This window comes from Scyliorhinus torazame, chromosome 15, assembly GCF_047496885.1.
Source record: "Scyliorhinus torazame isolate Kashiwa2021f chromosome 15, sScyTor2.1, whole genome shotgun sequence".
NCBI classification, from domain to species: domain Eukaryota; kingdom Metazoa; phylum Chordata; class Chondrichthyes; order Carcharhiniformes; family Scyliorhinidae; genus Scyliorhinus; species Scyliorhinus torazame.
Genome location: NC_092721.1, coordinates 128,489,460 through 128,514,895, shown reverse-complemented (window position 1 = coordinate 128,514,895; position 25,436 = coordinate 128,489,460). Strand labels below are relative to the sequence as shown.

Sequence of the window (25,436 nt, the reverse complement as noted above, 5' to 3'; positions counted from 1 at the left end):
TACAGACCCTTCGGCCCTCGATGTTGCGCCGACCTGTGAAACCACTCTAAAGCCCATCTACACTACTCCCGTATTGTCCATATGTCTATCCAATGACCATTTGAATGCCCATAGTGTTGGCGAGTCCACTACTGTTGCAGGCATGGCATTCCACGCCCTTACTACTCTCTGAGTAAAGAACCTACCTCTGACATCTGTCCTATATCTATCTCCCCTCAATTTAAAGTTATGTCCCCTCGTGCTAAACATCACCATCCGAGGAAAAAGGCTCTCACTGTCCACCCGATCTAATCCTCTGATCATCTTGTATGCCTCAATTAAGTCACCTCTTAACCTTCTTCTCTCTAACAAAAACAGCCTCAAGTCCCTCAGCCTTCTCTCATAAGATCTTCCCTCCATACCAGGCAACATTCTGGTAAGTCTCCTCTGCACCCTTTCCAATGCTTCCACATCCTTCCTATAATGCGGCGACCAGAATTGCACGCAATACTCCAAATGCGGCCGCACCAGAGTTTTGTACAGCTGCAACATGACCTCATGGCTCCTAAACTCAATCCCTCTACCAATAAATGCTAACACACCATACGCCTTCTTAACAACCCTCTCAACCTGGGTGGCAACTTTCAGGGATCTATGTACATGGACAACGAGATCTCTCTGCTCATCCACACTACCAAGAATCTTACCATTAGCCCAGTACTCAGTCTTCCTGTTATTCCTTCCAAAATGAATCACCTCACACTTTTCTGCATTAAACTCCATTTGCCACCTCTCAGCCCAGCGTTGCAGCTTATCTATGTCCCTCTGTAACTTGTAACATCCTTCCGCACTGTCCACAACTCCACCGACTTTGTCATCTGCAAATTTACTCCCCCATCCTTCTACGCCCTCCTCCAGGTCATTTATAAAAATGACAAACAGCAGTGGCCCCAAAACAGATCCTTGTGGTACACCACTAGTAACTGGACTCCAGTCTGAACATTTCCCATCAACCACCACCCTTTGTCTTCTTCCAGCTAGCCAATTTCTGATCCAAACTGCTAAATCACCCTGAATCCCATGCCTCTGTATTTTCTGCAGTAGCCTACTGTGGGGAACCTTATCAAACGCGTCACTGAAATCCATATACACCACATCAACTACTTTACCCTCATCCACCTGTTTGGTCACCTTCTCCAAGAACTCAATAATGTTTGTGAGGCACCACCTCCCCTTCACAAAACCGTGTTGACTATCTCTAATCAAATTATTCCTTTCCAGATGATTATACATCCTATCTCTTATAAACCTTTCCAAGATTTTGCCCACAACAGAAGTAAGGCTCACTGGTCTATAGTTACCGGGGTTGTCTCTACTCCCCGTGGCAACCTCCATGATAGGCATTCAAATGTGCAGCAGAAAATGGAATAAATTCTGATATCTTCAAGCAAGAATACAATTGCACAGCGAACAAGGCAAATTACAGTTTCACCCATAGACTAATTAAGAAGGAATATAACCACCAACCATCTGGAGTGAATTTTTTGCATAAATCAGCCAACTTGCAAGCTGGTTGATCATTTAAATATTATGCTGCATTTCATCAATCACCAGATGATTCCTTTCAATTAGGCCATCGCTGAAAGGACTTTCAGCTGTGATATGCTCGATCATTGTGTTCATGTTTTCACATGTCTCTGAGCTCATCTTTGACAAATATCCCTCCATTATCAGTAAGAAACATCACTGGTGCCCTATGTGCGGTCCCTATCCATTTATCATATTCTATAACAACTCTTTTATCATTGAGTAGTGTTATAGAATGGAAATATTTCTGACGCGATTCTCTGGAAGTATTTCTAAGTGTGATAGCGAGCAGGAACTGGCGCTCGGCCCGGCGAGGCCTGCAACACAATATAACATTAATTGGTCCACTTAACGAGGCTCCAAGGGATTCACGCTGCAAATCAAGGCTCACCAGTCGATCCGCTGGGACCGTGCTCGCCAGCTGCCCGCTAACAAGGTCAAGAAGCACTTAAACACCTCTTGCACAGTCAGCCCTACTCAGCTCGTAGCCATGATGCCGTGACGACCTGGTGATGAGACCTGGGGAGACTCCTAGATGGGTCCGAGGCCAGGAGGGATGTCCTGTTTCCCTGAGGGTCCGGGCGGTAAGCCACAGGGCAGCCAGTGCCATCTGGGATGAAGTGGCAGCGGCAGACAGCTCGAAAAGTATGGCCAAGAGGACTAGCCTCCTGTACCGCAAGGTCAACGACCTGCACTGGGCCACACGCATGAGTTGACACCTCCGCCGAAGCCTTCCTGTCCCCATGCGCTCAACTCCCCCAACCCTTCCTTCGCCCTCCCTCCCTTCAACCCCCCTTTTCTCTCCACAGATGCAATGCTGTCAGACCTGCTAAGATCGGCCAGTATTTTCAGTTTTTGTTTCAGATTCTAGCACTTGCACTAATTTGCTTTGATTTTAAGACTCCATAGCCAATGGGAGGAGTCCCAGAGGCTAAGGGCAAAGGAGATTTCACCGGCAATGCATGGCACCAAGGCCAACACTGCTAGGGTGACCACCGCAGTGGTGAGCCTGGTGCACAATGTCGGCGGCATGAGTGAAGGTATCCAAGGGTGGCGCAGTCGGTGACGGACATGGCTGAGGGCCTCGGCAGAATGTCTGACACACTGGGAGACATGACCTAGTACCAGGCTGACCTTGATGAGGCGCTAAGGGACATCTCAGATGGGAATGGCCGATGGGCTGCGGAGCTTGTCCTAGTTGCAGGTGGCCATTGCAGAGGTGCTGCAGAGTGGGCCCAATAATTGAGAAGCATCGCTGAGGGCGTCGACACCATGGTTCAGACATTGGGGAGCCAACAGCGCTGGCAAGGCCAGATGATGAAGGGTCAGCCGGGACTCAAACCAGCAGCTCCTCTGTTCTGAGGTGACTGGGAGGAGGGGCGCAGGCCACCCCGTGTTCCACCCTTCTGACAAAGCCACGTCTTGCAGTCAGCACCAGGAAAAGGGCAGCACGGCTGTGCATGTGCTGTCATCAAGTGGGGCAGGGCGCTCCGGCCCCAGACCCCCCAGAGGACGCCCACCAGTGGCTTCGAAGGCCACGGAACATGGTAAGCAGTTGGCTGCCTCCATCTCTGATTTGCATCCTGGGGATACACCTAGAGGTAACCTTAGAGGAAGGAAGGCCAAGCATGTTGAGGATCACTGAGGGGGCACTGGGGGTGTGCAGGGTAGATAGTGGGTAAGCCAGGGAGGGTGGGAATACTGGAGCGGCTTGATCGGGAGAGTGGAGCAGTGGTGTACACTTGAACAAGAAACATTAAAATACCCTCACCACAACCAGTATGACACCTACGGCTCTTGTTCCGCGGGCTGACCACCAATCCCATGCCCCATCCCCCCAGACATGGGACCCTGCCTCCCGCCATCTGACACGCCCTGCCCATGCAACCCAAGCCACGGACATGTGCCCAGGGCTGGGGCCCATCTCCTGGGTGTTCGAAGGTTGGCTGCTGCGTCTGTGGTGCTGTTCCCGCAATGTTAACGCACAGTGTCCATGCATCAATGTGTGATTGGGTGCGAGGCAATGCGCCCCACATGCTACATGGCACACCCACCCACGGGAATCCACTTGGGATGTGTGAAGTGCCCAAATAACCACGATTGCCAATTCCCTATTAACAATAGTCTTCAGCCGCAAGGCCAGTGGCCTCTGCAATCAGTGGGAGTTATGGGTGGTCAATGGGCAAACAGGCAGGGACTAGGGTTGCCCCTGGAATGAGAACACATCGTCCACGGATTGGCATGGAGGACCCTCGCATGACCTCCCCTCTCTGCCAGCAGAGCACCCACCCACTTCAGCCCCGATACCCCCAGCTCCCCCATGGTGGCCCGCCCACCCTTTCAGAGCACAGGGGCAGCAAGCTAGTGCCCCTGGGCTCATTGTTTGTGAGCAAAGAAGGTTGCTCACCTCCTTGGTTCCATGCAGCAGCCCATCCGCCAGGTTCTCATTTTTCAAAAGGACTACTAATTGGCGCCAACGTGGCCACTGGCTGGGAAGGCCACTGAATCACAGAAGGCCGTTCAATATGGGGTCTCTCCCCATTAATTGTATGGAAATAGGGCTTAAGGGGTGATGATTGGTTTCTCGCCGTACTATGGCAGGATTCCGACAGGAGCAGGCCTGTTGCATCGCAAACGGTTTGGCACCCAGCACGGTTCTCGTTTTTGGTCTCTCCGCTAATCACCGGCCTCATCGTGCTCTTACTTCAGCGAAATGAGGCCACTGAATTGCAGCCTTTGTCTTTGTCCCATACCTTTAGACCCAAGTTAAAATCACATGCTAATAAAACACTTACAGTAGGACATGAGTGAGTCTGGTTCGTATAACAATTTTCACATTTCTCACTCACCTCATTTTAGTCTCATATATTCTTTATCAACCAAATCTGCACCTTTTAGCAGGATTTTTAAATTTTGATAAATAGGGTGAGCAAATTGTTTTAAGAGCATTTGCTTTTTTTCTCTGATTTTTATCTTGTGATGCCACTATGTTTGTCCAACACTCTGATGAGAAACATCAGGTATTGTTAAGGGTATACATAATGCTTTTACTGGGAAATGGATTCTCTTGTCATGAATGGATGAGTGTTCAGCAAGTTATGTGTAACATTGGAGCAAGTTATGTGTAACATTGGAGCAAGTCTTGATTTACATAACCAATTGCAAAGACTGCATATGAAGTCAGTATTGGAGCGATAAATGGAGGCAATGGCTTTGCATCATGCTCACTTGTCCTGAAGGCACTTGACTTTGTTCTGCTCAAATGTCAAACTCACTTGATGACAGTGTTATGACAAGGTTAGGAGGGGTGAATTGACTCCTCTCTTTGTCCGAGTCATGCATTGGTTATAACAGAGTTTGTATTTAAAAAGATGGTACTGTCAATTCAATATATATACTTAACTGTGTGTAGCTCAATGTAAGAAATAAGCTAGCTAGGTTTCTAAAGTTAATAGTGAGGAATTAGTTTTATTGCTAAAAGGCACTCGGGTAAAGATGCAGAAATTATTAACAACAGGTTTAAAATGTGCAACTATGTCCAACTACCTATTAATGCAAGAACAACGCATGCAAAAAATAAATATAACTTTACAGAGTATCAGATCTTAAAACATGGCTCAGTAAAAAGTAAAATCAGGAAAATATATATTAATGGAGGGTCATTTTCCAGGTATGCAGTCTTTTGCTGGGGATTTTGTCCCACCACTTGATGTTGCAAAAGGGATCTCCAACAGAGAAGATATAATACTTCTATTTGTTTTATGTGATGATAAGTTGCCCAAATCTTACAACCATAAAGAAGTGATTAAGAATCACTCACTGCCTGGCAGACGTTAATCTTTGTTCTGAGACAGACAACATGCTTTTTCCAAAGTCTGTGAATCAGCCTGCCAAATGCTGAGCTTGCTTTGGCCAAGCGATGGTTGATTCTGTCATCCAGCATAGTGTTATTGGAGAGGACACTCCGAAGATCTCAAAATCTCTGTACTGAATAGAGGTCTGTTTTTGATAGTGACTGTGGGGTCTTGGAGTGCATGGCCAGTGACAGGATGATACAAGATCCTGCTCTTCTTCAGACCTACTGTCAGGAGAAGTGTTCTGAGGCTCATGAAAAGCAAGTAATAAGCAGCTGAATGTCCTCCAGAGTGTGTACTATGAACGTACTGTCGCCTGCAAATAAAAATTTTCAGTTGCTGTTTAATAACTTTTGTGCAAGCCTTGAACTTGAAGAGGTTGCCCTATATCCTGAATTGAATGTGTACCCCTATGTCAAGTTCTTTGAGTGTGAGGGCAGCACGGTGGCGCAGTGGTTAGCATTGCCGCCTCACAGCGCTGAGGTCCCAAGTTTGATCCCATCTCTGGGTCACTGTCCGTGTGGAGTTTGCACATTCTCCCCGTGTTTGCATGGGTTTCGCCCCCACAACGCAAAGATGTGCAGGGTAGGTGAATAGGCCACGCTAAATTGCCCCTTAATTGGAAAAGAAAATGAATTGGGTACTCTAAATTTATTTTTTTAAAGATCTTTGAGTGACTTTTGGAGCATGGCCAAGAGGTGCGTAGCAAACAAAGCTGGAGCATATACACAACCTTCCTTGGTCCTGTTGGGGACACCAAAGGCATCAAATGTTATCCCACTTTGCATCAGACTGAACATCTGTGTAACATGCAGTCAATTGACTTTCCAAAAATAATTACCTTATCATGCTCTACGTCAAGTTTCATTTTTCATTTGTTATGGGCCAGGTTTAGAGAATCCCAAAATGTATCATGGAGTTCACCTGACCCACGACTTTAAATAGATTGTGGTATGGGGAGCACACGGCCCACTCTACAGGTGCGGTGCAGCAGAAAATGAACCAGTGGTTTTTAAAACAAAACAATGTTTATTCTATGAACTCAAGTTAACCTTTTTAAAACAAACAGTGAATATCTTAGCAACCAGTAAATAAAATACACCCCCCCCCAAAGAATACAACACTAAGTAACCTGTATGCTGTCCTTTTACCATCCAAAAGGCTTAACAAACCTTCAAACAGGAGCACATTAGATTTATTCAAACCTTTTTACAATTCTGAGTTCACCCAAATGATCCATAGATAGTCTTTTGATGCCAGAGATCAACAGCAGTGCAGCTCACTTTTAACTTCAGATTCAGCTCACTGAAAAACACAGACACACCCAAGCTCTTTCTCAAACTGAAACTAAAAAGCAGAAGTGGAGCTCAGCTCCACCCATAGTCTGACAACACTCCAGTAACATGAGCAGTTCCATTTCTTAAAGGTGCATTTCTTAAACACTCATTTCTTAAAGGGTACTCTCACCCAAGAAAAAAAAACCATCAACTCCAATATGGTTTCATTTTTCACCTTTGCACTATCCTTTAAGAAATGCACACAGTAAATATACTTGTTCATTTAAAAAAACAACACACGCAAACAGGTATAATAATAAAGTCCATTTTTTCCGTTCTTCTTCCTCCAACTGAAATCTTTCATGATTGACAGTCTCATTGAACAAGAAGGTCTCCGCACGATCCATCCATTGCTCTACCATAAGGCCATAAGACATAGGAGTGGAAGTAAGGCCATTCGGCCCATCGAGTCCACTCCACCATTCAATCATGGCTGATTTCAACTCCATTTACCCGCTCTCTCTCCATAGCCCTTAATTCCTCGAGAAATCAAGAATTTATCAACTTCTGTCTTAAAGACACTCAACGTCCCGGCCTCCACCGCCCTCTGTGGCAACGAATTCCACAGACCCACCACTCTCTGGCTGAAGAAATTTCTCCTCATCTCTGTTCTAAAGTGACTCCCTTTTATTCCAAGGCTGTGCCCCCGGGTCCTAGTCTCCCCTGCTAATGGAAACAACTTCCCTACATCCACCCTATCTAAGCCATTCATTATCTTGTAAGTTTCTATTAGATCTCCCCTCAACCTCCTAAACTCCAATGAATATAATCCCAGGATCCTCAGACGTTCATCGTATGTTAGGCCTACCATTCCTGGAGTCATCCGTGTGAATCTCCGCTGGACCCGCTACAGTGCCACTATGTCCTTCCTGAGGTGTGGGGCCCAAAATTGCTCACAGTATTCTAAATGGGGCCTAACTAATGCTTTATAAAGCTTCAGAAGTACATCCCTGCTTTTATATTCCAAGCCTCTTGAGATGAATGACAACATTGCATTTGCTTTCTTAATTACGGACTCAACCTGCAAGTTTACCTTTAGAGAATCCTGTACTAGGACTCCCAAGTCCCTTTGCACTTCAGCATTATGAATTTTGTCACCGTTTAGAAAATAGTCCACGCCTCTATTCTTTTTTCCAAAGTGCAAGACCTCGCACTTGCCCACGTTGAATTTCATCAGCCATTTCTTGGACCACTCTCCTAAACTGTCTAAATCTTTCTGCAGCCTCCCCACCTCCTCCAAGCTACCTGCCCCTCCACCTATCTTTGTATCATCGGCAAACTTAGCCAGAATGCCCTCAGTCCCGTCATCTAGATCGTTAATATATAAAGAGAACAGCTGTGGCCCCAACACTGAACCCTGCGGGACACCACTCGTCACCGGTTGCCATTCCGAAAAAGAACCTTTTATCCCAACTCTCTGCCTTCTGCCTGACAGCCTGTCGTCAATCCATGTTAGTACCTTGCCTCGAATACCATGGGCCCTTATTTTACTCAGCAGTCTCCCGTGAGGCACCTTATCAAAGGCCTTTTGGAAGTCAAGATAGATAACATCCATTGGCTCTCCTTGGTCTAACCTATTTGTTATCTCTTATAAGAACTCTAACAGGTTTGTCAGGCAAGACCTCCCCTTACTAAATCCATGATGACTTGTCCTAATCCGACCCTGCACTTTCAAGAATTTAGAAATCTCATCCTTAACCATGGATTCTAGAATCTTGCCAACAACCGAGGTTAGGCTAATTGGCCTATAATTTTCCATCTTTTTCCTTGTTCCCTTCTTGAACAGGGGGGTTACAACAGCGATTTTCCAACCCTCTGGTACTTTCCCTGACTCCAGTGACTTTTGAAACATCATCACCAACGCCTCCACTATTTCTTTAGCTATCTCCTTTAGAACTCTAGGATGTAGCCCATCTGGGCCCGGAGATTTATCAATTTTTAGACCTCTTAGTTTCTCTAGCACTTTCTCCTTTGTGATGGCTACCATATTCAACTCTGTCCCCTGACTCTCCGGAATTGTTGGGATATTACTCATGTCTTCTACTGTGAAGACTGAGGCAAAGTACTTATTTAGTTCCTCGGCTATTTCCTTGTCTCCCATCACAAAATTACCAGCGTCATTTTGGAGTGGCCCAATGTCAACTTTTGCCTCCCGTTTGTTTTTAATGTATTTAAATAAACTTTTACTATCATTCCTAATGTTACTGGCTCGCCTACCTTCAAATTTGATCCTCTCTTTCCTTATCTCTCTCTTTGTTATCCTCGGTTTGTTTTTGTAGCCTTCCCAATCTTCTGACTTCCCACTACTCTTTGCCACATTATAGGCTTTCTCTTTTGCTTTGATGCATTCCCTAACTTCCTTTGTCAGCCATGGCTGCCTAATCCCCCCTCTGATAACCTTTCTTTTCTTTGGGATGAACCTCTGTACTGTGTCCTCAATTACTCCCAGAAACTCCTGCCATTGCTGTTCTACTGTCTTTCCCACTAGGCTCTGCTCCCAGTCGATTTTCGTCAGTTCCTCCCTCATGCCCCTGTAGTTACCTTTATTTAACTGTAACACCTTTACATCTGATTCTACCTTCTTTCTTTCAAATTGGAGATTGAATTCGACCATATTATGATCACTGCCTCCGAAGTGTTCCCTTACTTTAAGATCTTTAATCAAGTCTGGCTCATTACATAACACTAAGTCCAGAATGGCCTGTCCCCTCGTGGGCTCCATCACAAGCTGTTCCAAAAAGCCCTCCTGTAAACATTCAATTAATTCCCTTTCCTTGGGTCCACTGGCAGTATTATTTACCCAGTCCACCTGCACATTAAAGTCCCCCATGATCACTGTGACCTTGCCTTTCTGACATGCACTTTCTATTTCGTGGTGCATCTTGTGCCCCTGGTCCTGACCACTGTTAGGAGGCCTGTACATAACTCCCATTATGGTTTTTTTGCCTTTGTGGTTCCTCAACTCTACCCACACAGATTCCACATCATCCGACCCCATGTCGTTTAGTGCTATTGATTTAATTTCATTCCTAATTAACAAGGCAACCCCGCCCCCTCTGCCCACCTCTCTGTCTTTTCGATAGGTTGTGAATCCCTGGATGTTTAAATGCCAGTCCTGAACCCCCTGCAACCATGTCTCTGTGATGCCTACCACATCATACCTGCCAGTCACAATCTGGGCCACAAGCTCATCTACCTTGTTCCGTACACTGCGCGCATTTAAATATAGCACCTTTAATTCTCTATTGACCGTCCCTTTTTGTTTTCTTAGTGTGGTGGACCTTGGTTTACTGAGCCTTTCCATACACTGTGTCATATTTTGTGGGATGGGGACTATTGTAACCTCTCCTGAGTTCTGTCTTTTCGTGCTTTTTTCTATTCCTAAGCAGCTACGCTTCTCACTGATTACTTCACCTCTTGGTTCCCTGACTTTCCCTTCCCCCCCAATCTTTAGTTTAAAGTCCTATTGACCACCCTATTTACTCTTTTCGCCAGAACACTGGTCCCAGCTCGATTCAGGTGGAGACCATCCCAACGGTCCCCCCTGTCCCAAAACTGATGCCAGTGTCCCATGAAAAGGAACCCCTCATTCCCACACCACTCTTTCAGCCACGTGTTAACTTCCCTTATTCTTGCCTCCCTATGCCAATTTGCACGTGGCTCGGGCAGTAATCCGGAGATTATGACCCTTGAGGACCTGTTTTTTAATTTGAATCCTAGCTCTTTATAATCTCTAAACAGGTCCTCTTTCCTAGACTTGCCTATGTTGTTGGTACCGACATGGACCACAACAACTGGATCCTCCCCTCCCTCTCCAGTATCCTTTCAAGCCGGTCAGAGATGTCCCGCACCCTAGCTTGGCAGGCAACATACCATGCGGGACTCTTTATCCTGCTCTCAAAGGATACTATCTATCCCCCTGATAATAGAATCCCCTACAACTACAACTTGCCTATTTACTCCCTCCCCTCGAATGGCCTGCTGAACCATGGTGCCTTGGTCAGCTGACTCATCCTTCCTGCAACCCTGTTCGCCATCCACACAGGGAGCAAGTGCCTCATACCTGTTGGACAGAGTCAAGGGCTGAGGCTCCTGAGTTCCTGACTGCTGGTTCCCTTTACCTGCCTGACTTGCAGTCACACCCTGTTGTCCCTGGCCACTAGCAGGATTTAAACTACTTACTCTGACAGGTGTGACTGCCTCCTGAAACACAGTGTCCAGGTAAGTCTCCCCCTCCCGGATGTGCCTCAGTGTTTGAAGCTCAGACACCGGCTCATCAACTCTGAGCCGGAGCTCTTCGAGCAGCCAACACTTACTGCAGATGTGGTCGCTGCAGCTCACAATGGGGTCTGCGAGCTCCCACATCAAGCAGCTCAAGCACATCACCTGACCAGCCGTCACTAATTAATTAATTTAATTTAAGTTTATGGTGGGGGCAGCTTCAGCCAATCAGACACTACCCAGCACTTTTAACTGAAAAACAGCACAATTAGATTAACCACTTACCTTTCCTGGTTACCTCACTGCACCAAACTAGCAATCTACGCCTCAGCATCTCTCTTTAAAGTCAGATACTTCAGTTCAATTTGATCACAGAGTCCCTTGCAATTCTCCAACACATGCGCATTGGTTATCACAGCTTTCAGGCAGTCAAATGCCTGTCGAAAGTCCGCTGTCCATTGAAATTTTCGACGTTTCTTAAGCAAGTCCATCAGTGGAGCAATCACGCTACAAAACATTTGCACAAATGTTCGATGAAATCCACGCGTGCCAAGAAATAGCATTATTTCCCTTTGTCTCGAAGGTATCGAAAACTCCTCAAGGAAAGTGATTCGGGCTTTTCCAAATTAACTTTTGGCTAGGTTTATCACCAAACCCACCTCCAGAAGTCGATCGAATAACTCCATCAGATGTTTCAAATGTTCTGTCCATGTCTGGCTGAAAATTACCAGATCGTCGATGTATACCTCACAACTGGGTAATCCTGAAACAACTTTGTTAGTTAACCGTTGAAATGTGGCTGGTGAGTTTTCCATGCCAAATGGCATAATTTTGAATTGGTATATACCATTTGGAGTCACAAAAGCTGAAATCTCCTTCGCCCTTTCGGATAAAGGTACCTGTCAGTAACCTTTAAGTAAATCCAATTTGGAAATAAAAGCGGACTGTCCCACTTTCTCAATGCAATCCTCCAAACGTGGGATAGGATAAGAATCCATTCTTGTAACTGCATTAACCTTTCTCTAGTCCACACACAACCGTTGGGTACCGTCTGGTTTAGGTACTATCACTATGGGTGAGCTCCATTGGCTGCAACCCACTTCAATAATGCCATTTTTAAGCATACTCTCAATCTCTTTGTTAACCTGTGCCAATTTTAAAGGGTTAAGTCTTTGGATGTTGTTTAATTGGAACAGCTTTTCCCACATCTACATCATGTATAGCCATTTTAGTACTTCGCAATTTATCGCCACAAACTTGCCCATGTGATATCAATAACTCTTTCAGGTCAGTTCATTTTTCCTCTGGAAGATAATTCAACAATTTATCCCAACTTTTAAGAACATCCTCATTTTCCAATTGAATTTGAGGTATGTCGAAATCACAGTCATGTGGATTTGGTTCGTCACTTTGAGTTAGAATCATTAAAACCTCCTCCTTTTTTTCTCCTCTGTCAAAGTACCTTTTAAACATATTCACATGACACATTCGTTGAGTCTTCCTTCCATCTGGTGTTTTTACCACATAATTCACCTCACTTAATTTCCTTTCAATCTGATAAGGTCCACAAAACCTTGCTTTTAAAGGTTCACCTACCACTGGTAACAATACTGAAACTTTTTCTCCACTGGCAAAACTACGAACTTTGGATTTCTTGTCCGCTACCCGTTTCATCACATTTTGTGCAACTTTTAAATGTTGTCTAGCCAATTCACCTGCTCTATTTAATTGTTCCCTAAAATTTGACACATAATCCAATAATGTAATTTCCGATTTCTCAGTCACCAATTTTTCCTTAATCAATTTAAGTGGTCCTCTTACCTCATGACCAAAAATCAGTTCAAAAGGACTAAATTTGGTTGACTCATTAGGTGCATCCCTAATTGCAAACAGTACGAATGGAATTCCTTTCTCCCAATCCTCAGGATAATCTTGACAATAAGCCCTCAACATTGTCTTTAAAGTCTGATGCCACCTTTCTAACGCTCCCTGCGATTCTGAATGGTACACAGTTAATTTGAATTGTTTTATTCCTAAGCTATCCATAACTTCTTTGAATAACCTTGAGGTAAAATTTGATTCTTGATCCAATTGTATTCCTGTGGTTAGTCCATATCTAGTAAAGAATTTAAGTAACTCCTCCACAATCTTCTTAGCTGTAATATTATGTGCTGGAATGGCCTCTTGAAACCTAGTAGACACATCCATTATAGTCAAAAGATATTGATTCCCACTTTTTGTTTTAGGAAGCGGTCCTACGCAATCAATTAGGACCCTTGTAAAAGGCTCCTCAAATGCTGGAATGGGTATGAAGGGCGCTGGTTTCATCACTGCTTGAGGTTTCCCTGTCACTTGACATGTGTGACATGATTGACAAAATGTAACTACATCTTTATGTAGTCCAGGCCAATAAAAATGTTTCTGGATTTTAGCTTGAGTTTTCCTTATCCCCAAATGACCTCCCACTGGTACCTCATGTGCAACTCGCAACACCTCCTTTCTATACCCTACCGGCAATACTACTTGATGAACTTCTGCCCACTTTTCATCCGCCTGCATATGTACAGGTCTCCATTTTCTCATCAAGACATTACTTTTACGGTAATAACACTTTGGTATACACGCAGATTCCTCTTCTGTGTATGCTTTCTGACACACCCGTTTTATTTCTACATCTTTCTGTTGTAACTCTGCCAATTTTCCTGAACTAAAAATATCTGCCTCATCCTCCACCTGTTCTTGTTCTTTTTCAACCATCTGATCAAAAATTGTTTCTGATGATTGCACTTCAACTTCATCTTCACTCTTTGATTTCTCCTCTTGTCTTAACCTGTCACTTTGCGACCTTGTTACCACACAATCCGGAAAAATCCGAGGATATTCGTCCTTCAACACTTCAGTTGTCTGATTTTCCACTGGCTTATCAACCACAGTAGGCATTACTCCCACCTGCGATCCAGCTATATCATTACCCAAGATAAACTGTATTCCTGGACAAGATAGTTTCTCTATTACTCCTACTACCACTTCACCACTCTTCACTGGACTTTCCAACCTTACCTTATATAATGGAACGCTACTCCTCTCACCCTGAATTCCACATATTACCACCTTTTCTGGCAACATTCTTTCCAACCTACATAACTCCTCATCTCTTACCATTACAGATTGATTAGCTCCCGTATCTCGTCAAATTGTGATTTCTTTACCTGCTCCTCCTCATACACATGAGTAAACTTTACCCACACAAGTAAATTCTTTAAAGAGATCTGGCAGCTTCTTATCAATCACCTCTTGATCAGGCTGTACAATCTTTTGCACTTCCTTTGCTTCACTTGGGTTTCCTTTACCACTTTCACAAACCCCACTGTCTTATCCTGTTTTACCACATCAGCCTTCCCAGTGCTTTTTCTTCAACCACCAACACTGTGACTTTATATGGCCTAGTTTATTACAGTGAAAACATTTGAAACTTTTCATGACTCTTCCACTCTCCTGGATTTCCTTTTTAGTCTGAGGTACACTCCCCTTCTTATCTCCCATCAGACCACCTTTATGAACTAATTCATAATCATCGCCATTTCTGCTGTTAACCTCACAGTTTTAACCCTCTGCTCTTCCACATAAGTTCTCACTACATCAGGAATTGAATTTTTAAACTCCTCCAAAAGTATAATTTCTCTGAGAGCTTCATACGTTTGGTCTATTTTCAAAGCCCTTATCCACCTATCAAAATTGCTCTGTTTGAGCCTTTCAAATTCCATTTATGTTTGACCAAATTCTTTCTTTAAATTTCTGAACCTTTGTCTGTAGGCTTCAGGCACTAGTTCATATGCACCTAAGATGGATTTTTTCACCTCCTCATACGTCCCAGATACCTCCTCCGGTAGTGATGCAAACACTTCACTAGCCCTACCTACCAGCTTTGTTTGAATCAGTAATACCCACAAATCCTGTGGCCATTTCATTTGTTTAGCAACCTTCTCAAATGAAATGAAAAAGGCTTCCACCTCCTTCTCGTCAAACCTTAGCAATGCTTGCACATATTTAAATAGATCCCCACCAAGTCTTCGACTATGACGCTCTTTCTCACTATCCTCATCACTATCATCCAACTGCACGTTTCCCGTTACGTCTGCCAATTGTAACTGACTATCATGTATCATGGCCATTTTCTGAAGTTCAAACTCTCGCTCTTTATCTTTTTCCCTGATCTGTATCTCTCTTTCTCTTTCTTTTTGTTCTGCTAGGGCTATTCTTTCTTTTCTCCTTTCTTCTCCCTCCTTTTCATTTTCCTCTCTGTCTTTTTTTCTTTCTTTTTCCGCTCTCTCTTTCGTATTCAAGCTGCTTTAATTCTTTCTCATGTTCCATTTGTTTAATTTGTAACTGAATTTTTGCCATTTCCAATGAGTCAAACTGTATCTCAGGCAACTTTAAATGCTTAGCCACTGCCATAATTACCTCATCTTTTCGCATTTTGCCAGGTAATGGTAACTGCAATGTTTTTGCCAAATCTAACAGTCTGCTTTTCGTCTCTGTCCGTAAGGTACTGCTTGTGACCGTCTCCACCCCCCAAAAACTTCAGAGCCTCTGAAAGAGCCATTGTCCACAACACACTCCCTGCTTAAAACTATAATACCACACCTGAAAAGCACCCACAATATGCTCACCCCTTACTGTCTTTAAGTTCACTAAGCCAATCCAATAGATAGACTTTTATCCCGGACGAGCCCCCAGTTTGTTCTGGGCCAGGGTTTAGAGAACCCCAAAGTGTAGCATGGAGTTCACCTGACCCACAACTTTTAATAGGTATGGGGAGCACACGGCCCACTCTGTAGGTGTGGTACAGCAGAAATGGAAAAGTATTTTTTAAAGCAAAACAATGTTTATTCAATGAACTCAAGTTAACCTTTTTAAAACATACAGTGAACACCTCAGCAACCATCAATTCAAATACAACCCCCAAAGAATACAACACTAAGTAATCCTTAGTAACTTCCCGAAACAACATCCAGAAAACAAAATAAACACCTTTTAACAGAAGCACATTAGGTTTACATTCGCTACTGAACACATTTATAATTCTGAATTTACCAAATGATCAAGTGATAGTCTTTTCATGGAAGAGATATCAACAATACACCTGCTCTGTTGGGCTCCAGCTCCAACACTGAAAACTAAAACACACCCTGCAGCAAACAGCCTAAAACGAAAGTAAAAAGCTGACAGACAGCCCAGCTCCACCCACTCTGACATCACTGCAGTAGTAAACACCCATTTCTTAAAGGTACTCTCACTACAGATATCAAAGCACACCCCCATTTATAAACACCCATTTCTTAAAGGTACTCTCACATGACACTTTAATGACCTTAATCTGCTGCTATCACCAAATCTAAAACAATTCATGCTTTTGTATTCTTCAAAAGCTAGGAATCCTGCAGCAGGTAACTCACCTCCTGATTTCCCACAGCCACAAGGCACAAGTCAGGAGTATAATAGAATACTCCCCACTTGTCTGGATGAGTGCAGCTCCAACAACACTCAAGGAGTTCAACACCATCCAGGAAAAAGCAGTCTGCTTGATTGCTACCCCTTCCACAAACATTTACTCGCTCTGCCACAACGAATAATGGCAGCCATGTGTACCATCTAGATGCACGACAGGAACTTACCATTGTTCCTTCGGCAGCACTTTCCAAACCCACAACCACTACCACCAAGACAAGAGCAGCAGGTACCAGGGAACATCACCACCTGAAGGTTGCCCTCCGAGTCATTCACCATTCTTGCTTGGAAATATATCACTGTTCCTTCATTGTCGCTGGGTCAAAATACTGGCAATCTCTCCCTAACAGCACTGAGACTGTAACAGTTCAAGAAGGCAACTCACCACTACCTTCTGAAAGGCAACTAGGGATGGGCAATAAATACTCATCCAGCCAGTGATGCCCACATCCAGTAAAATAATTTTTTTAAACATTCTGTCGATCCTTACTAATTACTAAATATAGACAACATTTGATGAAACTGTTCCACATACAGTTGAAGTGAGGGACAACCTAGTATTATGTCATTAAATGAGCCAGTGGCTAACACATTGTTTGCAGAGCTCAAACTCCTTGCAACTACTATAATTGCTGAGATTCATCATTATCTTTTTCCTCAGAATTTTCTGTGTTATGTGATGTTTTAAGGAACCTGCTTCTCCATTTTGGGCAGTTCACTGCATAATGATATTTTTGAGGTTCACCCAAAGCACTTATTAACTAGTTCTTGGGCAATCCTGGGATTAATTTGGCGCTTATTACTGTTTAATTCTGTCTTCTGCTATAATAGCCAGATATGCTACAGACTTTTTTATCCAAATTTGATCTATCTTTAACCCTTCCATTACATTGACACCTGGCATCACCCATTTAAAATTTGGCAATCATTGAATCCTTTATTCTTTATGTCATCGTGGAATGTCCCATTTGTTCCACAAAGTCTGAAGAAAATTACTGTTTCCCCAAGAATTTTTTCAAGGCAGCAGACATCTAATCCATTAGGATCTTCCTCTCTGAGTCTTGACAGGGTAGACACTGAGAGGTGTTTCCCTAGTTGGGGAATCTAGAACTAGGGGACACAGCCTCAGGATAGGGAGCAGATCTTCTTACACTGAGTTGAAGATTAATTTTTACATTCAGAGGGATGTGAATATTTAGAATTCTCTACTCTAGAAGGTTGTAAAGTATGCTTCTTCATTGAGTATATTCAAGGCTGTATAGATAGGGAGGAGATCAAGCTATTTGGGGTGGTACATTCCAGAAAGCCAAGTGGTGAAATATGGAATTAAAGTCTATCTATACAAACTTTCATAAGCATAGTGATACAGATTATAAGCATGCATTTCCTAACTCAACAACCTCAATTTCAGTCTATTCTGACTTGCAGGAGAACAAGAGAATCCCCAATGCACTTAACACACAATTAACATGGGGAGCAGCAACTTGGAGTTGAGGCAGACCAGCAGAGTAGGCTCAAGGGGCCATATGGTTTACTCCGGCTCCTATTTCTTATGTTTTTATGAATAGTGCCAATTGAACTCATCTATCTACAAATACTAAAGAACTTGCTATGTGTGACCAGTACTTTTGCAGCTCCAGCATTCATACATTTTTCTTTTTATTGATCATTTTTAACGAAACAGGTAACAGAATATGTTTCTTCAAACAGTTGATACATGAAAATTTAGCTGTCAATCACAACAAAACTTCCTGTACCTGTACAGATGCTAGTATAAACTTTGTTGAAAACTACTGAGTACTTACTTTTTCTTTTGCTTTTTTTTAGTTGTTGAAGCAGATTTCCACATCCTTTGAGGACTGTCTTCAGTGCTCTCAGACCCCAGTCATAGTGCTGCTGTGGCGTCAGAAGCTCTCTGAAATTTTGTCATAAACAAAATTTTAAATAAAGAATTTAACTTAGAAGAACAATAGACTATCTATTACAGCATTATATTTTGGGGTTTTTAGTCATATGTTTGATTCAATTCCAAAGACCAATCCTGCAAGTGAGTCCTTGGGTGGAATTTTGTACAGGTACCGGGAATCTCAGCTACTGGTTGGCAAGCAGGCAAGGGACTTGCGTGGCAATTTGCGGGGAGGTCCACTGAACCACAAGCCAATCAGGTATCTGGAATTAAGGCTCCAAAGGAGGTAATCTGGCCTACTGAGAACTTCTGGCCAATCAGAGGGTGGGGTTACAGGGAGGGAGATGCTAGGATCTGTCAGTGCCACCCCTCCATCCAACATAAAGTCCCTCAATCAGGTGCTGAGTGCCTTTGTTCGAGGGAACCCCTCCACCAACCCCAGAAGTGACAAGCTGGCTGCAGTTTTATCTGTTGGGGCATGCCACATGTCGTCTGATCTGCCTGCCACTGGGCTAATACCAGCAGCGGCAGGATAAAGCACCTAAGAGGTCATTAATTGGCCACTTGAGGGCCTCAATAGGCAGCACAATGGGAAGGTCACCCATGGACCTTCTTGCCTGGAACATAATTCTGGCAGAGGTAGGAAGGTGTTGAGATTCTAGTACAACCCCAATCTACCTAAATACAAGCTCTTCTCATGTTAAAGCACGCCACTAGCAAGAGCACATGATTCCACCTCTTATGCCTGATCATATGTGCCTCACCTTTTCAGTACAAAATATTGAAGGGCTGGGAGATGCCTATCTCCATAATAGAACTGTCTGGAGTTGCATATTTATTGTGATTTCTTATCAGTAGTATTGAAGTTGATCAGGACACTTTGAGATAACACATGTGTGGCATCATCAGAGGTAACATCATCGATTGTTTACACAGGTAACTATACAGAGTAGGTCTTCAGCCTGTACTGAACACATCTCTTTAATAAAGCTCCTTAGTTTGTTGAACCTCCGTGGCCTCCTAGCTTCAATCCTGCAAACACCAATCTACAAAAATACTGGCAATGAGAGTGGGATCGTTTGATGAGAATACATAGCGATGAGCTTGTATACGGAACAATTTGACTATTTTGTACAAGCTAATAAGATAGCAGATGAAATAAAAGTTCCCACATATCTGAGCTCAATGGGGGGGGGGGAGAAAAGAGGGGATCATTTGCACAATTTGTGGCTACACTGAAAAGGTTAGCAGAGCACTGCACGTTCGGGGATATTAAACGATAGAATCCGGGATTCTCCGGCCTTTGCTGGTGGCGGGATTCTCTGATCCCGCTGACAGTGTACCCCTGCTCGTGATTTTCCCAGAGACGTGGGATGGCTTCAGTGGGAATTCTCATTGACAACAGCAGAACAGAGAATCCCGCTCTCAGCCAACGGAGCACCACTTCCCGCCACAGAGAAACATGCGGCTGGGAGGCTGGAGAATCCCGCCCCTAATCTTCAGTGAGTAATATCTTCTTCCAGCTAAGTACTGCAAAGATCAAAGTGATTGTCCTTGGTTCCTCACCACCAGCTTCAATCCCCTCTTTAGCCACTGTCTCAGCTGAACTAGACTTCTTACAATCCCAACATTCTGCTTGCCCCAGAGAGCTTGGAATCCTATGTACACCCCATCATAAATGCTGCATACTTACACCTACATAACATCACCCAAATGCATCCCTACTTCAGTTCATCTTCATTTTCATCTTCATCATCTCCTATTTTCTATAACCTTGAACTCATTCAAAAATCTGCACCCACATCCTATCCCAGCCAAGACACTGTTTGTTCATCACACCTGTTCTCACGCAACCTACGTTGACTCCTGGTTTCCAAGGCCTCAAATTTTAAATTCAATCGTTGTGTTTAAATTCCTCCATGGCTTCAATTCTACTTATCTCTATAAAATACTCTCGATCTACAAACTCCTTCATACTTCCCTGTATAGTTACTCAATCCAGCCTCCATCGGTGACTATGCTTTCAGCTAACTACGCTATATGTTGTGGAATCCCTCACTACACTCCTCTCATCCTGTAAGACCTTCTTGAAAATCCAACTCTGATTACGCTTTTGGACACTCCTCGTAATATTTCATTTTTCATTCTACCTCTGATTTGTTTACTCTTCTGAAGTACCTTTCAACATTTTCTGCATTTAAGACAAACAAATAATGCAATTTATTATGTGTAGATTTATAATAAACAGGCACCTGCAACACAAAATTTCTAACACTGCATGAAATAAAATGCCTAGCGAATATAAGGCCTCTTATGTGTTGTTTTATGATACATCAATAATTATCTTCAGTAAACTCCATATACAATATTAGTGTACTATTAAGCAAATATCTCAAATAATGAAAAACTGATCTTTTTTGCTACTCTACTCTGCTGATATAGAATCATAGAATCCTTACAAGTGCAGAAGGAGGCCATTCGGCCCATCGAGTCTACACCAGCCTCATAAAAGAGCAGCCAAACTAAGCCCACTTTCTGCAACCCTAACTAACCTTTGGACACTACTGGCAATTTAGCATGACCAATCCACCTAAACCGCACAACTTTCGACTGTGGGAAGAAACCAGAGCACCTGGAGGGAACCCATGCAGACATGGGGAGAACATACAAACTCCACACAGTCAGTCATCTGAGGCCGGAATTGAACCCAGGTGCTTGGGGCTGTGATGCAGCAGTGTTAACCACTGTGCCACCGTCAACAATGTATTGAACGGAGATGCTTTGACTTTGGGTGTAAAATTTGACAACAACAACTTATTTAACATACAAAGAATAGTTTATACATACTTGGACAGATTAAAGAGGGCCACTAATTTCCTGCCCAATATGTTGCCGTCTTTAAATCCTTCGGCATAAAGAATTACTTCGGCAATAAGTTCATTGTCTGGGCGAGACATGGCAACAGGTCTAAAAAGTTGTTTCAGATTATCAGGGAGTTTTTGGCGTCCTCCATAACCTTTTCCAGCAGGATTCATGGTGATAAATATTCCAGAGTTTGGATCAAGATCAATCTAAAATTACAAATAAGCTGATTTATAAAATCATGCACAAAAGAATGAGATATTAGTTTAAGGAAAAATAATTTTACATATATTATGATGCAACTCCTATTGAATTGCAAACCATGGAACAGTTACAAATTGCAATCGAACAACAGATGTTAGTATGCGCTTTCATTGTGCTGTACAAGTTTATTTAGGGGTTGCATAGTAGATAGTGGATGGAAAACATTATACAAAATATAGGGCAGGACTCTGGCCTCCCAGCTGCGTGTTTCTTGAGGGCGGGAGACAACATTCGCTGGCAGCAGGATTCTCTGGAATTCCAATTTAAGCCGCCCTACACCGCCGGGAAACCCATGGGTGGGGATGCGATGCCAGCAGAACCAGAGGGATTCACCGCCAGCGAACAGTCGGAGAATTCCAGCTATAATGTCCAATTTAGTCATTTGCATTCATTATAGAAATCAGTAAGTCGATAATTTGCTCTCAAGGTTGACAGTTGAACACAATATTTATTAGCTATGCGATTCTTTTTTTATGGCGATATGGCTTATATAGTTTTAAAATATGCAGTGAAATCTTCAGTGCCCTGGCTGTTGGCTGTTATGCATAAAATAGTTTTGCTTTCATAAATTACTTTCCCTTGCAGAGAATTAAACCAATCCTTGACCAGCATCTTCCTGGCTATTTTGGATCAGAAATAATGCAGAATGCGGTTACCTCATTGTGTTATGTCTCTATAGAAAATCTGCATTACCTCACTCTTCAACAAATCTGCTTTCCTTCACTCTATAATGGTTTCATAAGTGCTCCGATGCTCAATGGCACAAGAGATTATTAGCAGAAAATGAAAGCATGTGAAAATGGAAGTAACAATGTGACATGGGCGAGTCATTGGTTGGGAGATAGGAAAACGATGCCTAGAAATTCAGAGTTCTGCATTTAGTTTTGGGCACTAACTCAGGAAGGATACATTGAAAGGGGATTAAGAGCAGGTTCATCAGGATTTAAAGGATTAAATTAAGATGACGTGTTTCATAAAATTGGTTTGTGTTGTCTTGAGTTAAATTTGAGGTGATATTGAATTTATCTTCCTAAAGGGACAAAAGGGTAAAGTATTTGATAGAGTAAATACAGAGAAACTATTTCCACTGGTAGGGAACTCAGAACAAGGGGGCATAATCTTATGACTATTTAGGAGTGGAATCAGAATGCACATTTTCACACAAGAGCAGTGGAAATCTGCAACTTTCTCCCAGAAGGCTGTAAGGCTGCAAAGTCAATTGAAACTTTCAAGACCAAGATTAATACGAGTTTTTGTTAGGTGATGGTGTCAAAGGATACACAGCAAAGGCAGGTAAATGGAGTTAGCCATGATCTAATTGAATGGCGGATCAGGTACCCAGAACTGAATGGTCTGCGCCTGTTCCTAATTTTCTATATTGCCAGATATTGGGGACAGTTTATCTGAATTTGGGATAAGATGTAACAAATGGCAGGATAATTGCAGGCTTCCTCTATCCACATCAATCAGACCACTATTTACAGCACTGTCATCTACCTGCCAGTCAGAGACCTTAAGAACCAGAATGGAAAGAGTCATCTCCTCTTGAGTTGATAGGTGTGCTGTCCACTTAAAGACCTTTGACTTTACTTCTTTTTTCATAGAATTTACAGTGCATAAGGAGGCCATTCGGCTCATCGTGTCTGCACCGGCTCTTGGAAAGAGCACCCTACCCAAGGTCAACACCTCCCCCCGATCCCCATAACCCAGTAACCCCACCAAACACTAAGGGCAATTTTGGACACTAAGGGCAATTTATCATGGCCAATCCACCTAACCTGCACATCTTTGGACTGTGGGAGGAAACCGGAGCACCCGGAGGAAACCCACGCACACACGGGGAGGATGTGCAAACTCCGCACAGACAGTGACCCAAGCCGGAATCGAACCTGGGACCCTGGAGCTGTGAAGCAATTGTGCTAGCCACAATGCTACCGTGCTGCCCTTCTTGGTTACTTAATTATTTCAGGCAACATTCATAGATCAGTTACCTATTTTTTTTATATGTTGAAAGTTTGCACTAACTGTTAAAATGCTTATCCATTTATATATTTTGTAAAAAAACAATGTTATGGTTCCCATGCTACTTCCTCAGATTCAATTGTTCCCAGAGTTTGGTGTTATTTGCAAAATTGGTCAGTTAGCACTGAGTTCTGAATGCAAGTTCTCAATGTAAATCAGAAACAGGATGTGTCTCAACACCAATCCTTGGAGCATAGCATTCAGCACACATATATAACTCCCAACAAGTACCTGCTGCTTCTTATACTTCAACCTATCTCTTATGCATTCCCAAGTTTTAATCGGAATCCTTGCTGTTCCATAAATAATAGAATTACAATCCATGATGAGAGAAAAAGAATTTTGGGATAATCCAGATCAACCTCGAAACAAAATGTTGGGTGGAAAACACAAGTTATATTTTTATTTCCACCCAATACCATCCTTCACCAAAGATAAATATGGCAAAGTAAAATCTTCATGTGGCAATTCCAAAAGTAAATAGTCATAAAGCAAAAGCGATTTAAGGTTTCCTTCATTTTTATGGCAGATGAGCAACATTTGAAATTTAAAAATCTATTTGAAGGTTAAGCACATTCCAGGAGCTGTATATATTTCAAAAATAAGTATACTACATTATTTGTAAAGCAGCAAATATGAGTTTATTCCATGCCAGGTTCTTTTGGAGTTTCACATTTGGCATGCATGTTCTTTTGCAATTTATATTTCTTATTGACTATTTCTGAGTAGTTGCTTATTAAGTTCACTACATATAAATACAAAAACCCATTTATTTTCTGTTGTTTGGAAATTGTTACAAAACTGATTTTATTTTAGATTTTCTAATCTGTGAATTTAAAAAACGACATGACAGAAACAAACATACCTGTTTCCCTAGCAGTTCGCAAAATCGTTTGTGATTTTTCAAAGCATCCTGGATAGCTTGAATTTGCATAGAAACAGCAGATAGTACAGCTTCCTCTAAACGATTAAACTCATCAAAACAGCCCCAAGCTCCACATTTCACCAAGCCAATGAAAATCCGGCCCATCGACTTCACATCTATGCCCTTTAAGAGCACAAAATAAGAGAACAAGATCATTTCTCCCACAATTATGAAACATGGGAAATTTCAGATATTAAAAGCAAATTTAATGCAATTATGTAGGAGTCATAATAGCATACTGTTATAAGAGAAGGCTTAATGTCACATTGCTAAATGTCGCATTTTTGAGACTTGAGTTATACTAGCACCTACCAAGGTCTAATTCTGAAAGTTTAGCACAATAGCCCTTTGACATTCTGAACTCTGGAATTGGTGGAAGCCTGACCATCAGAGCACAAGGGTATAGCTACGTTCAACTTTAATCAAAGATCCTGCAACAAGGATCTCTGTTGACCTCTTATGGGACATCCTCCTGACCACTTTATGATCCAAATAAATAGCCAATACTGGATCAACCACCCAGTCATTTATGCCAGGTATTGCTGATATCAAGAATGTTTTGAAGTAAAATGCTCTGGGAAAACACAAAGAGAATGATCAGAGCGAAGTACAAACAATTTGTTTGGATTTCTTTCCCAGGAAAGAATCCCCATGAAATGATCATGAGGCCAGCACTGTTGCCTCACAGTGCCAGTGACCCGAGTTCAATTTGGCCTTGGGTGACTGTGTGGAGTTTGCATATTCTCCCTGTGTCTGTGTGGGTTTCCTCTGCGTGCTCCGGTTTCCTCTCACAAAGTTGTGCTGGTTTGGTGGATTGGTCGTGCTAAATTGGCCCTCATGTCCAGGGATGTGCAGATTAGGTTACGGAGATAGGGCGGGTGGACAGCGGAATGGAGCAGGGTAGAGTGCTCTTTTGGATGATCGTTGCAGACTCAATGGGCCAAATGGCCTCCTTCTGCACTATTTCTATG

The 25,436-nt window shown here is 42.9% G+C and overlaps 1 protein-coding gene across 3 annotated transcripts in view; it reads right to left on the bottom strand.

Annotated features, from left to right (window-relative positions):
• Positions 1 to 25,436, bottom strand: part of dync2h1 (dynein cytoplasmic 2 heavy chain 1) — an 866,357-nt gene that overhangs the window by 661,879 nt on the left and 179,042 nt on the right. For all 3 annotated transcript variants that reach the window (XM_072476728.1, XM_072476730.1, XM_072476729.1), the window contains exons 35-37: positions 24,406 to 24,588; positions 21,240 to 21,463; positions 18,292 to 18,401 (exon numbers count right to left, since the gene is read on the bottom strand). In XM_072476728.1, coding sequence (XP_072332829.1) covers positions 18,292 to 18,401; positions 21,240 to 21,463; positions 24,406 to 24,588 — 517 coding nt within the window. The remainder of the gene's footprint in view (positions 1 to 18,291; positions 18,402 to 21,239; positions 21,464 to 24,405; positions 24,589 to 25,436) is intronic.